A 12500-nucleotide genomic window follows, 5' to 3' on the forward strand; every position below is an offset into this window, starting at 1 on the left:
CCAGAGTTTGAGAATTTAATCAAACAGAATATAACAAAGAGAAGAAGAAACTAAGCTAAGCTCTGATTGGTCGGTCGCCTCGTTACCTTGTAGTGCTGCAGAGTGTTCAGTCGTTTCCAGCGACCTTGAACCACTGCTGTGACATCATCATCCGACAGGGTCAGGTGACCCGCCTGGCCTGAACGCCACTCTGTTGGTAAAACACAGAAACACAGGTGAGAAAGCTGTCAATCAAACTGGACAGGTGAGACGTGTCCCAGTTAAATAAAGTCAGTGATTTAAGAACGCAAGGTCACAGTTTTGGCCCAACGTCATCGTTACCATGGTAACTCCAAGCAGCTCTTCTAAACCATAGATCCACACCTATGGAGCTCTATTCTCTGCCACCAGGGGGCGCCACTACTGGTTTTATATTTGGAGCACTTTCAGACTCGTTTTAACCGCCGTATAGAGCGTTATAAATTATTATTATTATTATTAGTAGCTGTTGTATTACCGAGGTCCAGACTGTCTGCTGCTGGTCTTTGAGAGAACGGGGCTCCTCTGTAGACCTGATCCATGATCTTATCCTTCACCTGCACACAGACAGACAGACAGGTTGTACTTATTCTGAGAGTCAGACAGGCAGACAGACAGGCAGACAGACAGACAGGTTGTACTTATTCTGAGAGTCAGACAGGCAGACAGGCAGGCAGACAGACAGACAGACAGGCAGGCAGACAGACAGGTTGTAATTATTCTGAGAGTCAGACAGACAGGCAGACAGACAGGCAGACAGACAGACTAAATATTCTGAGAGTCAGACAGACAGGCAGACAGACAGGTAGACAGACAGACAGGCAGACAGACAGGTTGTAATTATTCTGAGAGTCAGACAGACAGGTAGACAGACAGACAGGCAGGCAGACAGACAGACAGGTTGTACTTATTCTGAGAGTCAGACAGGTAGACAGACAGACAGGCAGACAGACAGGTAGGTAGACAGACAGGCAGACAGACAGACAAGCAGACAGACAGACAGACAGGCAGACAGACAGACTTACCTGTGTGATCGTGTCTGTGTCGAGCACCTTCACAGGACACGGTTGAACCTCAACTCCATTCTTCACCAACACTGTCAGATTCTGAGAGAGAGACAGGTACAGAGAGAGAGACAGGCAGGTACAGAGGGAGAGACAGGTAGAGAGAGAGAGAGAGTCAGGTACAGACAGAGAGAGAGAGAGAGAGACAGGTACAGAGAGAGAGACAGACAGGTACAGAGAGAGACAGGTAAGTTTAGAGAGAGACAGGTAAAGAGAGAGAGACAGGCAGGTACAGAGAGAGAGAGAGAGACAGACAGGTGCAGAGAGAGAGAGAGACAGGTGCAGAGAGAGAGAGACAGGCAGGTACAGCGAGAGATAGAGAGACAGACAGGTACAGAGAGAGACAGACAGGTACAGAGAGAGAGACAGGCAGGTACAGAGGTCAGAGAGGTGTCCATCAGGACTTGAAGTCAGCATATTACATCTGTGTGTGTAATCAAGACACTTTAAAATTATGAAGGTGAAATTTTGTGTGTGTGTGTGTGTGTGTGTGTGTGTGTGTGTGTGTGTGTGTGTGTGTGTGTGTGTGTGTGTGTGTTGCTATGGTTACCACGGCGCTGTAGTCGATGTCCTCTCGCAGCAGGTGACTGTCGTTCAGAGTTCGCTTAGCTTTGCCCGTCACGGCGTCCACGGGCCCTTTATCCACCTGATACTTGATGGCTCTGTAGAGCATGTAGAGAGGCTCCCCCGCCACCTCCTGACACACAGACAGACACACAGACAGGTGAGAGTGAGACAGCATGAACAAACAGGACAGGTTTCATTCAGACAGACAGACAGAATTTTACCTTCAGAAAGGAGTAGAGGCAGATCGACATCCAGTTGGTCAACATCTTCTCTACCACCGTCTCTGTCCTGAAACACAGACAGACAGGTAGAGAGACAGACAGGTAGATAGACAGACAGACAGGTAGAGAGACAGACAGACAGGTTAGTAGCGTGCTCCCTTTGTCTAAGGTCGCGTGCAGTTCTCCAGCTGTCCACCAGAGGGCCCCCTCTCTCTATCTCACACCTGGTGACCAACAGGCTGAATGTGGGACAAAGAGTTTGTCTGTGCGGGGCAATGGGGGGGACGAAGTACCTAAATCCAGGTACTTCCTTGGACCTGAAGAGTGGTCCAGTTTGCCTCTGTCTCTGCCTCCTTGGCCTCTGACTGGTACCTCAGGGCCTGGACTCTCTATAGGGGGCAGGTCTACACTTGGATGTCTTTCAGCAGGGTTTAAACTGCAGCTGACTGAAGAGTGTGTGTTTGTTTTACTCACCGGCGCAGCATGAGTTTGGGGTTCTTGGCGACGTACTGCTGGACCAGGTCCTGCAGGAGACTCTTCATGACCTCAGTGAAGTACTCGAGTTTGTCGTGCAGGGCTATGGTGAGCAGGCTGGCCACGTAACCCCGGTCCCTCTGAGAGAAACCCTGCTGAGCCTCCAGAGTGTGGATGAACTGAGGACAGAGACCACAAACAATCACCTGCATGTCCAGTTGAGTCCTACACCTAGACCAGGACCAGGTGAATCATGACCCTCAGAACCTCAGATCCCTGGTTTTAATCAGGTGAGTCCTGATCTGCGACCCGATCACCCCGCCCCGCCTCCCACCCCCTCACAGACTTACCCGGGTCAGGAAGAGTCTGTTGTTGAGCAGGTTGTTGAGCTGCTGAAGGCCCTGCTCCACAGTCTGCCTCCTGGACTCTGGCAGGTCCAGCTGGCGGCTCAGCGGCGCCACCTGCTGACCGGGAAAGAAGACTCTCTCTGCGTACGTCTTGTAGTCCAGCAGGGGGAGCCCTGGTCCTCCGACATCACTGCTCAGGTCCATCATCTCCGTCATCAGGTCTGCAAAGGTAGACGAAGAAGAAGACTTGTTCAGCTGTGTGGGAGGAGCTACCTGTTGTACAGGTAACAACCTCAGCTAAGAACTGCTTTGTGCTGCATTTTGGATCTTCAGGAAAACCTGCCAATGAGCAGCTGTTCTCTCAAAGTGTTGATGTATCAGTGTCAGTTAGAAATCTGGAGAATCCTGCTCTACAGACTTCACACCTGCTCTTTGTTTTTTCTGCTGCATTGCACCTCAACAGACCACACTTAAAGGCTTTATATGTGATTTTTTGATCCAGCAGATGTCGCCCTTGAGCACCAGCATGAAACCAAAACAACTCACGCTGCATTGTTGTGTTAGCATGCTAATGCTAGCGATCTTTATTCTGCTCGTATCTTCACACTGCATGTAAATTTACCTGAAATGAGCGTGATCTAGAAACACAGTTAAGCAGTGAGTACAGTATGTTATTCTTCTTTTCTCTAGTCCCTCAATTAAACAACTTTTATACACGAGGGGAGGAGTCAGCCGGCCGTCCTGACGATGTAAACAAAGTGAAGATAGGACTCTGAAAACTCTGAAAACATCACAGACAGTGGGACTCGGGTGTTACACCCATTGTAGACAGTCATGACTCACAGAGTTATTTTCAGAGGAGATACTTGATTTCTACATTTAAGTGTGAAAAATCACAAATAAAGACTTTAAAGACAAACATGCCCCCCCCCCCCCCCCGCGTGCACAGGTGAGCGTAGGTACATTTCACAGTTAAACGGCAGTGCTGAACGTGGAATGACTTTGTTGGTCTGAAACCAGCAGCGACAGGAGACCTGTGTGAGGCGCAGGTGGCTGACAGGTCCCTGAACCGTCTGTGAGGGTTAATAACACACAAGTGTGTTTGTGTGTTTACCTGTGAACTCTTTGCGGCATTGATCTCCCACATTGATCTCCAGAGTTTCCAACTGCAGCAAAACCTTCTTATAATCTCTAAGAGCCTGTTTACTCTTCCTCCTACACACACACACACACACACACACACAGAGAGAGAGTTTAATAAGAGCTTCATTAGGGAGGCAGACAGACAGGGTGAGACAGACGGGTACCTACCTGTACATGAGGATGACGACCAGCACTGATAGGATGATGACAGCTGCTCCCGCCCCCAAACCGATCTGAGCAGCCAATGGGACGGGAGAAATCAGAGAGTCACTGTCGTACTGGACCAATCCCAGATCCACCTGCAGGTTCCCCATGAACACCTGAGAGAGAGACAGACGGGCACAGAGAGACAGACAGACGGGCACAGAGAGAGAGACAGCTTGTTATTTGATCGACTAAATCAGAAAGCTCTTCATCTTCAGGATTTTTCATGTTTGATTCTCCAGGTGCATTGTGGGAGTTCAGAGGATCTGAGAACATGTTTGAATTCATTTTTGTGTTTGTTTTTTTTGTGTGTCGTTTGTTCGACCTTGAGGCTGGGCAGCTCGCTGTCGTCCACGCTCAGCGGTTGGCTCTCTGGAGGTTCGCAGTACAGGTGAGTGTTGTCCAGAGTCTTCACCTCGCACTCCTGATCCCCCAGACGAGCCGTCACTTCCTGTCTGGAGATGGCTCTGATCAGGTCCTGACCCTGAGAGAGAGAGAGAGACAGGTCAACTCTGTCGGTCATAACCGGTTTAAACTGGTTTGGCCTGGTTTCAAGTGGTTTAAAGTGTTTTTACCTCCACAGCGATCACTCCTCCAGGTTTGAAACGATACGGAGAATCTGGAGCTTCACGATTCAGAGGGAAAAACTCCGGATTCGGATAATACGTGAACCTCTTACCCTGAGAGACAGACAGGAAGAGGGACAGACAGGAAGAGGGTCAGACAGGAAGATGGACAGACAGGAAGAGGGTCAGACAGGAAGAGAGACAGACAGGAAGAGGGACAGACAGGTAGATAGACAGACAGGAAGAGAGACAGACAGGTAAAGAGACAGACAGGAAGAGGGACAGACAGGAAGAGAGACAGATAGGAAGAGGGACAGACAGGAAGAGAGACAGGAAGAGGGACAGACAGGAAGAGAGACAGACAGGAAGAGAGACAGACAGGAAGAGAGACAGGAAGAGGGACAGACAGGAAGAGAGACAGACAGGAAGAGAGGCAGACAGAAAGAGAGACAGACAGGAAGAGAGACAGGAAGAGGGACAGACAGGAAGAGAGACAGACAGGAAGATGGACAGGAAGAGGGACAGACAGGAAGAGAGACAGACAGGAAGAGGGACAGACAGGTAGATAGACAGACAGGAAGAGAGACAGACAGGTAAAGAGACAGACAGGAAGAGGGACAGACAGGAAGAGAGACAGATAGGAAGAGGGACAGACAGGAAGAGAGACAGGAAGAGGGACAGACAGGAAGAGAGACAGGAAGAGGGACAGACAGGAAGAGAGACAGGAAGAGGGACAGACAGGAAGAGAGACAGACAGGAAGATGGACAGGAAGAGGGACAGACAGGAAGAGAGACAGGAAGAGGGACAGACAGGAAGAGAGACAGACAGGAAGAGAGGCAGACAGAAAGAGAGACAGACAGGAAGAGAGACAGGAAGAGGGACAGACAGGAAGAGAGACAGACAGGAAGATGGACAGGAAGAGGGACAGACAGGAAGAGAGACAGACAGGAAGAGGAACAGAGAGGAATAGGGACAGACAGACAGGAAGAGAGACAGACAGGAAGAGGGACAGACAGGAAGAGGGTCAGACAGGAAGAGAGACAGACAGGAAGAGGAACAGACAGGAAGAGAGACAGACAGGAAGAGAGACAGACAGGTAGAGAGACAGACAGGAAGAGGCAGGAAGATGGACAGGAAGAGGGACAGACAGGAAGAGAGGCAGACAGAAAGAGAGACAGACAGGAAGAGAGACAGACAGACAGGGAGAGGAACAGACAGGAATAGGGACAGACAGGTAGAGAGACAGACAGGAAGAGAGACAGACAGGTAGAGAGACAGACAGGAAGAGGGACAGACAGGAAGATGGACAGACAGGAAGAGGGTCAGACAGGAAGAGGGACAGACAGGAAGAGAGACAGACAGGAAGAGAGACAGACAGGAAGAGGGACAGACAGGAAGATGGACAGACAGGAAGAGGGTCAGACAGGAAGAGGGACAGACAGGAAGAGGGTCAGACAGGAAGAGAGACAGACAGGAAGAGGGTCAGACAGGAAGAGAGACAGACAGGAAGAGGGTCAAACAGGAAGAGGGTCAGACAGGAAGAGGGACAGACAGGTAGAGAGACAGACAGGAAGAGAGACAGACAGGTAGAGAGACAGACAGGAAGAGGCAGGAAGAGGGACAGACAGGAAGAGAGACAGACAGGAAGAGGGACAGACAGGATTCTCCGTCAGTAGGGAGAACTTTCAGGGAGATATGCTAACATGCTAACATCAAATTGACCTGATAGGCTGAGGTCTCTGTTTCTGCTCTGTGATTGGCTGTTGGGTTTTATACATGCAGTTTAAACATCTAAGGTTTGTCAGGTTCCTCTCCTTTGATTTGAAAGAAACATCAAACTTTTGTTCCGATTATCAGTCTCCATGTAAACATAGCTAGAGACAGACAGGTGGAGAGACAGACAGGTGGAGAGACAGACAGGTACCTTGATGCTCTCGTAGTGAACTCTGACGTTGTCCAGCTGAAACCAGACACCCTTCACTTTGACCTCAGGAGACACCGTGGGGGTGAGACAGCTCATCTCAGAGGGAGACTGGACTTTGCAGTGCTCCAACACCTGACAGAGAGACAGGTGGAGAGAGAGAGAGAGAGACAGGTGGAGAGACAGGTGGAGAGAGAGATAGGTGGTGAGAGAGAGACAGGTGGAGAGACAGGTGGGGAGAGAGACAGGTGGAGAGAGAGAGACAGGTGGAGAGACAGGTGGAGAGAGAGAGACAGGTGGAGAGAGAGACAGATGGAGAGAAAGACAGGTGGAGAGAGAGAGACAGGTGGGGAGAGAGACAGATGGAGAGAGAGACATGTGGAGAGACAGAGGGAGAGAGAGAGAGACAGGTGGGGAAAGAGAGACAGGTGGAGAGAGAGACAGATGGAGAGAGAGAGAGACAGGTGGGGGGAAAGAGACAGGTGGGGAGAGAGACAGGTAGAGAGTGAGACAGGTGGGGAAAGAGAGACAGGTAGAGAGAGAGAGACAGGTGGAGAGAGAGACAGGTGGGGAGAGAGACAGGTGTAGAGAGAGAGACAGGTGGAGAGAGAGACAGGTGGGGAAAGAGAGACAGGTAGAGAGAGAGAGAGAGAGACAGGTGGAGAGAGAGAGACAGGTGGGGAGAGAGACAGGTGGAGAGAGAGACAGGTGGCGAGAGAGACAGGTGGGGAGAGAGACAGGTGGGGAGAGAGACAGGCACTTTTAAGACAGATATTTGGACAGCAGGATGATAGAGGCCGTGAAGGACACAGCGAGAAGCTGCTCTCTGATTGGCTGGTTGTCTCACCGTTGTCATGGTGCTGTTGAAGACCAGCTGCTGCCTGGCCTTTAGCAGAGCTAATCGTCTCCTCCGTCTCACCCTCTGGACGTCCACAGGCTCCACCCACACCGCTATGATTGGCTTCTGCACCACGTCCAGATTCCTGCCCGTCACCATGACAACTCGCCCGCCTCTGAGGACAGGAAGTGGGAGCTTTATTAGTAGGCTGACTTCAGTTATGAGACGTTTGATCATCGGTGATCGGGTTCTTACGCGAAGAAGCTCTCTGCTGGCGTGACGTCCGTGATGACGGGGTCGTCAAGGTAACGGAAGGAGACGCCTGGAACTGTTCTCTCGGCCTTCCCGAAAAACACCCGAACCGGAACACCCCCCGTCTGATTAATGGAACCAGTCTGACACACCAACTGGGTGTCATTGACCTCCTCCACACTGAGGACACAGGAGACAAGGGGACAAGGAGAGAGGACATAAAGAAACAAGGAGAGAGGAGACAAGGGACGAGTGGAGAGGAGACAAGAGGACGAGAAGAGAGGAGAAAAAGAGACAAGGAGAGAGGAGACAAGAGGAGAAGAGAGGAGAAAAAGAAAGAGACAAGGAGAGAGGAGACAAGAGGAGAAGAGAGGAGAAAAAGAAAGAGACAAGGAGAGAGGAGACAAGGGACAAGTGGAGAGGAGACAAGGGGACAAAAAGAGAGGACACAAGGAAAAAAGGAGAGAGGAGATAAGGTATCAGGAAGGAGACCAGGGAATGAGAAGAGAGAAGAAAAAGAGACAAGGAGAGAGGAGACAAGGGAACAAGAAAAGAGGACACAAGATAACAGGGAGAGAGGACACAAGAAAAAAAAGATAGAGGAGACAAGGAGAGTTAAAGGGAGAGGGATGAGACGAAGAGAGAGGACACAAGGATACAAGGAGAGAGGAGACAAGAGAACGAGAAGAGAGGAGAAAAAGAGACAAGGAGAGAGGAGACAAGGAGAGTTAAAGGGAGATGAGACAAAGAGAGAGGACACAAGGAAACAAGGAGATAGGAGATAAGGAATCAGAATTTTGAATTCTTTTTGTTTCCATCATGTGGATCCAGAGATTCATGAATCCGTTCACTAAACTATGCAGCTTGGTTATAGTACTAACATGTAGCAGGGCTGGGGGCCCAGGTAGGCGCTCAGGTCCTTCCTGGATCCGGTGAGTAGCTGACGCCCTCTGATGGTCAATCGGCTTCCTCCGGAGACCGGACCTTTATCAGGAACCAGATCCAGCAGCTGAGGGTCCTGGATCAGAAGGGGGGTGGGGGGTGGAGTTAGGGGCAGTGGTTCCCAAACTTTTCCAACAAAATAGTCACTGCATTGTTTTTGTTATGCCCCCCTGTCATAACCCTGGCGCCCCACTTTAGGAATCACGGGGTTAGATTCTGGATTCATGTGATCCTTTGTCCCAGGTTCCTGAGTTGTTGTTCCGACTTGAGCGTTTATTTGCATTTTCAAACACATTCATAACCTGTCCCAGGTGAGTCTGACAAGAGGCCCCATTACCCCCTTAGCCCCGTCCCTCTGTCTATCATGCGGCTGCATTTCAGATCCAGACTCCAAACACACAGGTTTCAGAAAACTCCAGAAAAGGAGGGCATAAAAGGAAGGATTCAATAGGTGAAGTCTGACAGGTAGGTCAGCAGGTGTAGACTGATCTTGTTAAGAGGGACCTGATCCTTAATGGAGACTTCCTGTGGTCTTTGTCTCAGGTGAGGAGAACAGAGAACCCGGGACACGTATCATCCTTACCTGATAGGTGAAGATCTGCACGGACTTCCCAGGTGGGGTCGTTCCCACGGTAACCAGGACAGGCCCCGCCCTCTGCCTCCCGCTGGGCTGCAGCTCACAAACCACCCGTGTGGAGATCTTGTACCCTTCGTGCACGGGCCGACACTGAACACCTGCCACTGTGACCGCGCCCACCACATCCTGGTAACTCATCCCGAGGTTGGATCCTGTGATCGTCACCAGGACTCCGCCCTCCAGAGGACCGGACACAGGTAACACCTGCAGACAGACAGACAGGTGCACGGACAGTTACACAGACGGATCAAAATGTGTCTCCATGGCAACCGATAAGACCTTTAGCAGACTCACCTGCGTGATGAGAGGAGGTGGACAGGTGTCTGCAGGTACGCTGCTACAGGATTGGTTGTAAACACAGCTGGGGGCGGAGCTTCCTGGGCACCACACACAGCCGTACTCGGGTGGCACCGCCCGGCACTGTGAGCAATCTGATTGGCCGGCTGAGCAGTCATACAGGTGGACTGAATCACACAGAAGAAAGCCGATGAGATTAACACACACACATTAACACACACACATTAACACACACACACATTAACACACACACATTAACACACACATTAACACACACACACATTAACACACACACATAAACACACACACATTAACACACACACACACATTAACACACACATTAACACACACACACATTAACACACACACATTAACACACACACACACATTAACACACACACATTAACACACATATACATTAACACACACACACACATTAACACACACACACACATTAACACACACACATTAACACACACACACATTAACACACATTAACACACACACATTAACACACACACATTAACACACACACATTAACACACACACATTAACACACACACACATTAACACACACACACACACATTAACACACACACACACACACAAACACACACACACACACACACATTAACACACACACACACACATTAACACACACACACACACACACATTAACACACACACACAAATACACAGCAAAGGTGAGTTCTTACGTCGGAGGCCAGGTGCAGCGTCTATGCGTCGCTCTCCTCTGCGCAGGTAGACAGGTGCGGAGTACTGCAGCTGAGTGACAGCAAACTGAAACTACAGACAGACAGACAGACAGACAGACAGGTTCTTTAAAGTGGCCTCTGAGGTGTAACGACTCAAAGAGACTAGTTATTCTAGTTTTCTGACATGTGAACGCAACACTGAACGCTAAGAGGACTCGACCAATCAGAAGAGTAGCCATGGTCACAGGTCTCTAGAGTACCTGTAAAAGGTTCCTGGTCCATGTGGAAAGTTCCTGCAAAACCTTGAAGGAGAACCTCCCGTCCTCAATCACAGCTAACACTTTACCAGGCAGCACTCTGATTAGCATTAGTGCATTAGCATAAAGTGGAAGTACAGAACATAGTGCATGCCTGTTGTTTACCTGTGTGTGTGTACGTTTGTGTGTGTGTGTGTTTGTGTGTGTGTGTGTTTGTGTGTGTGTGTGTGTTACCTGGTGTGAGCTGCAGGTAAAGGTTTGTGTGTTGTCGTTTGCTTCTTCCACAACAGCCGTCAGGTTCAACTGGACTCCTTCAACTTCTACAACACACACATACTGAGCTTCATCCTGCACACACACACACACACACACACACACACACACACACACACACACACAATATGTTGATGTCATGATTTCAGAAACAATCAAAGTGAATCATTCTGTTTCAAACACAGGACTAAAAGTGATGCCTCTTTGACCCCTGAGTGCCCTCTGTGACCCCTGTGTGACCCCTGAGTGCCCTCTGTGACCCCTGTGCGACCCCTGTGTGACCCCTGAGTGCCCTCTGTGACCCCTGTGTGACCCCTTTGAGACCCCTATGTGATCCCTGAGAACCCTGTGTGCCCATGTGACCCATGTATGGCACCTGGAAGTCCTGTGTGACCCCTGAGGTTTCTATTTGACCCCTGTGTGACCCCTGCATGACCCCTGCGTAACCCCTGTGTGACTCCTGAGAACCCTAAGAACCTTGTGTGACTCCTGTATGACACCTGGAAATCTTGTGTGACCCCTGAGGTTCCTGTTTAACCCCTAAGATCCCTGCGAGATGTGTGACTTCTGAGACCCCTGTGTGACCCCTGTATGAACCCTGTTTGACGGCCTTGACCTCTTTGTGCCCTCTGTGTGACCCCTGAGACCCCTGTGTGACCCCTGTGTGACCTCTGTGTGACCTCTGAGTGTAACAGTGTCTCTCACAGTGAACACGTCCAGGTTGCGTCCCTGAAGAACCACAGAGCTGCTCAGACCCAACGGCACCAAGGAAGAACTCTGAAGAGCAAAAACCAGAGGACAGGAAGACAGGCCAGGAGAGTCCTGCAGACAGAGACAGACAGGTTAGAGACAGACAGACAGACAGACAGGTTAGAGACAGACAGGTTAGAGACAGACAGACAGACAGGTTAGAGACAGACAGACAGACAGGTTAGAGACAGACAGACAGGTTGGAGACAGACAGGTTAGAGACAGACAGACAGGTTAGAGACAGACAGACAGACAGGTTAGTGACAGACAGACAGACAGACAGGTTAGAGACAGACAGACAGACAGGTTAGTGACAGACAGACAGGCAGGCAGACAGACAGACAGACACACACACAGACAGACAGACAGACACGCACACAGATAGGCAGACAGACAGACAGACAGACAGACAGGCAGACAGGCAGGCAGACAGACAGACAGACAGACAGACAGTCTTACTCTCTGGTTGAGGATGATGTGTTGGTTGTAGCAGCTCTGGTTGTGAGTGCAGATTTGATCCAGAGGACACCAGTTACATCTCCACACACTGCTGACACACGCCAAACACCTGTAACACACACACACACACACACACACACACACACACACACACACACACACACACACACACACACACACACGGTTATAGATCATTGATTAATCCGTTATGTTGCTGTGTGGGTGTTATAATAAACATTGATTAATCACACTGCACTGGTCTTACTGGGAGGTCTGGTTGAGGCGGCTCACGGCGCCACAGTCGTAGAAGGTCATGTTTCCTGTGGTGATGGTCACGTGACCAAACCTCAAAGACACGGGCAGGATCATGTGATCTGCACGAGAAACAGGAAGTCATTAAACCCCAGTGTCTGATTTGATACCGCGACAGAGGATCAATGCTGAAGTGCTTACCACTTCCTGTTGACATAGGGGGGAGGAGCTCTGGAGCAGGTGATTGACAGGTGATGCTGGTCCCAACTATGATGGCTAGTTGTGGTGGGAGGAGCCCAAA

General features: G+C 50.1%; 1 protein-coding gene across 2 annotated transcripts in view; it reads right to left on the minus strand.

Moving 5' to 3' along the window:
* plxnb3 (plexin B3) overlaps positions 1–12500 on the minus strand; it is a 63261-nt gene that overhangs the window by 4761 nt on the left and 46000 nt on the right. For both annotated transcript variants that reach the window (XM_061058387.1, XM_061058389.1), the window contains 23 exons: positions 12401–12500; positions 12213–12321; positions 11948–12056; positions 11444–11560; positions 10700–10813; positions 10209–10299; positions 9490–9659; positions 9142–9399; positions 8498–8634; positions 7620–7796; positions 7374–7539; positions 6530–6661; positions 4614–4718; positions 4364–4522; positions 4003–4154; positions 3806–3906; positions 2695–2912; positions 2345–2523; positions 1871–1937; positions 1633–1779; positions 1044–1124; positions 497–575; positions 87–190 (listed from right to left, as the gene is read on the minus strand). The exon at positions 12401–12500 is cut by the window's right edge and continues 60 nt beyond it. In XM_061058387.1, the coding sequence (XP_060914370.1) occupies positions 87–190; positions 497–575; positions 1044–1124; positions 1633–1779; positions 1871–1937; positions 2345–2523; positions 2695–2912; positions 3806–3906; positions 4003–4154; positions 4364–4522; positions 4614–4718; positions 6530–6661; positions 7374–7539; positions 7620–7796; positions 8498–8634; positions 9142–9399; positions 9490–9659; positions 10209–10299; positions 10700–10813; positions 11444–11560; positions 11948–12056; positions 12213–12321; positions 12401–12500 (3072 nt within the window). The remainder of the gene's footprint in view (positions 1–86; positions 191–496; positions 576–1043; positions 1125–1632; positions 1780–1870; positions 1938–2344; positions 2524–2694; positions 2913–3805; positions 3907–4002; positions 4155–4363; positions 4523–4613; positions 4719–6529; positions 6662–7373; positions 7540–7619; positions 7797–8497; positions 8635–9141; positions 9400–9489; positions 9660–10208; positions 10300–10699; positions 10814–11443; positions 11561–11947; positions 12057–12212; positions 12322–12400) is intronic.

This window comes from Labrus mixtus, chromosome 15, assembly GCF_963584025.1.
Source record: "Labrus mixtus chromosome 15, fLabMix1.1, whole genome shotgun sequence".
Classification (NCBI taxonomy): Eukaryota; Metazoa; Chordata; class Actinopteri; order Labriformes; family Labridae; genus Labrus; species Labrus mixtus.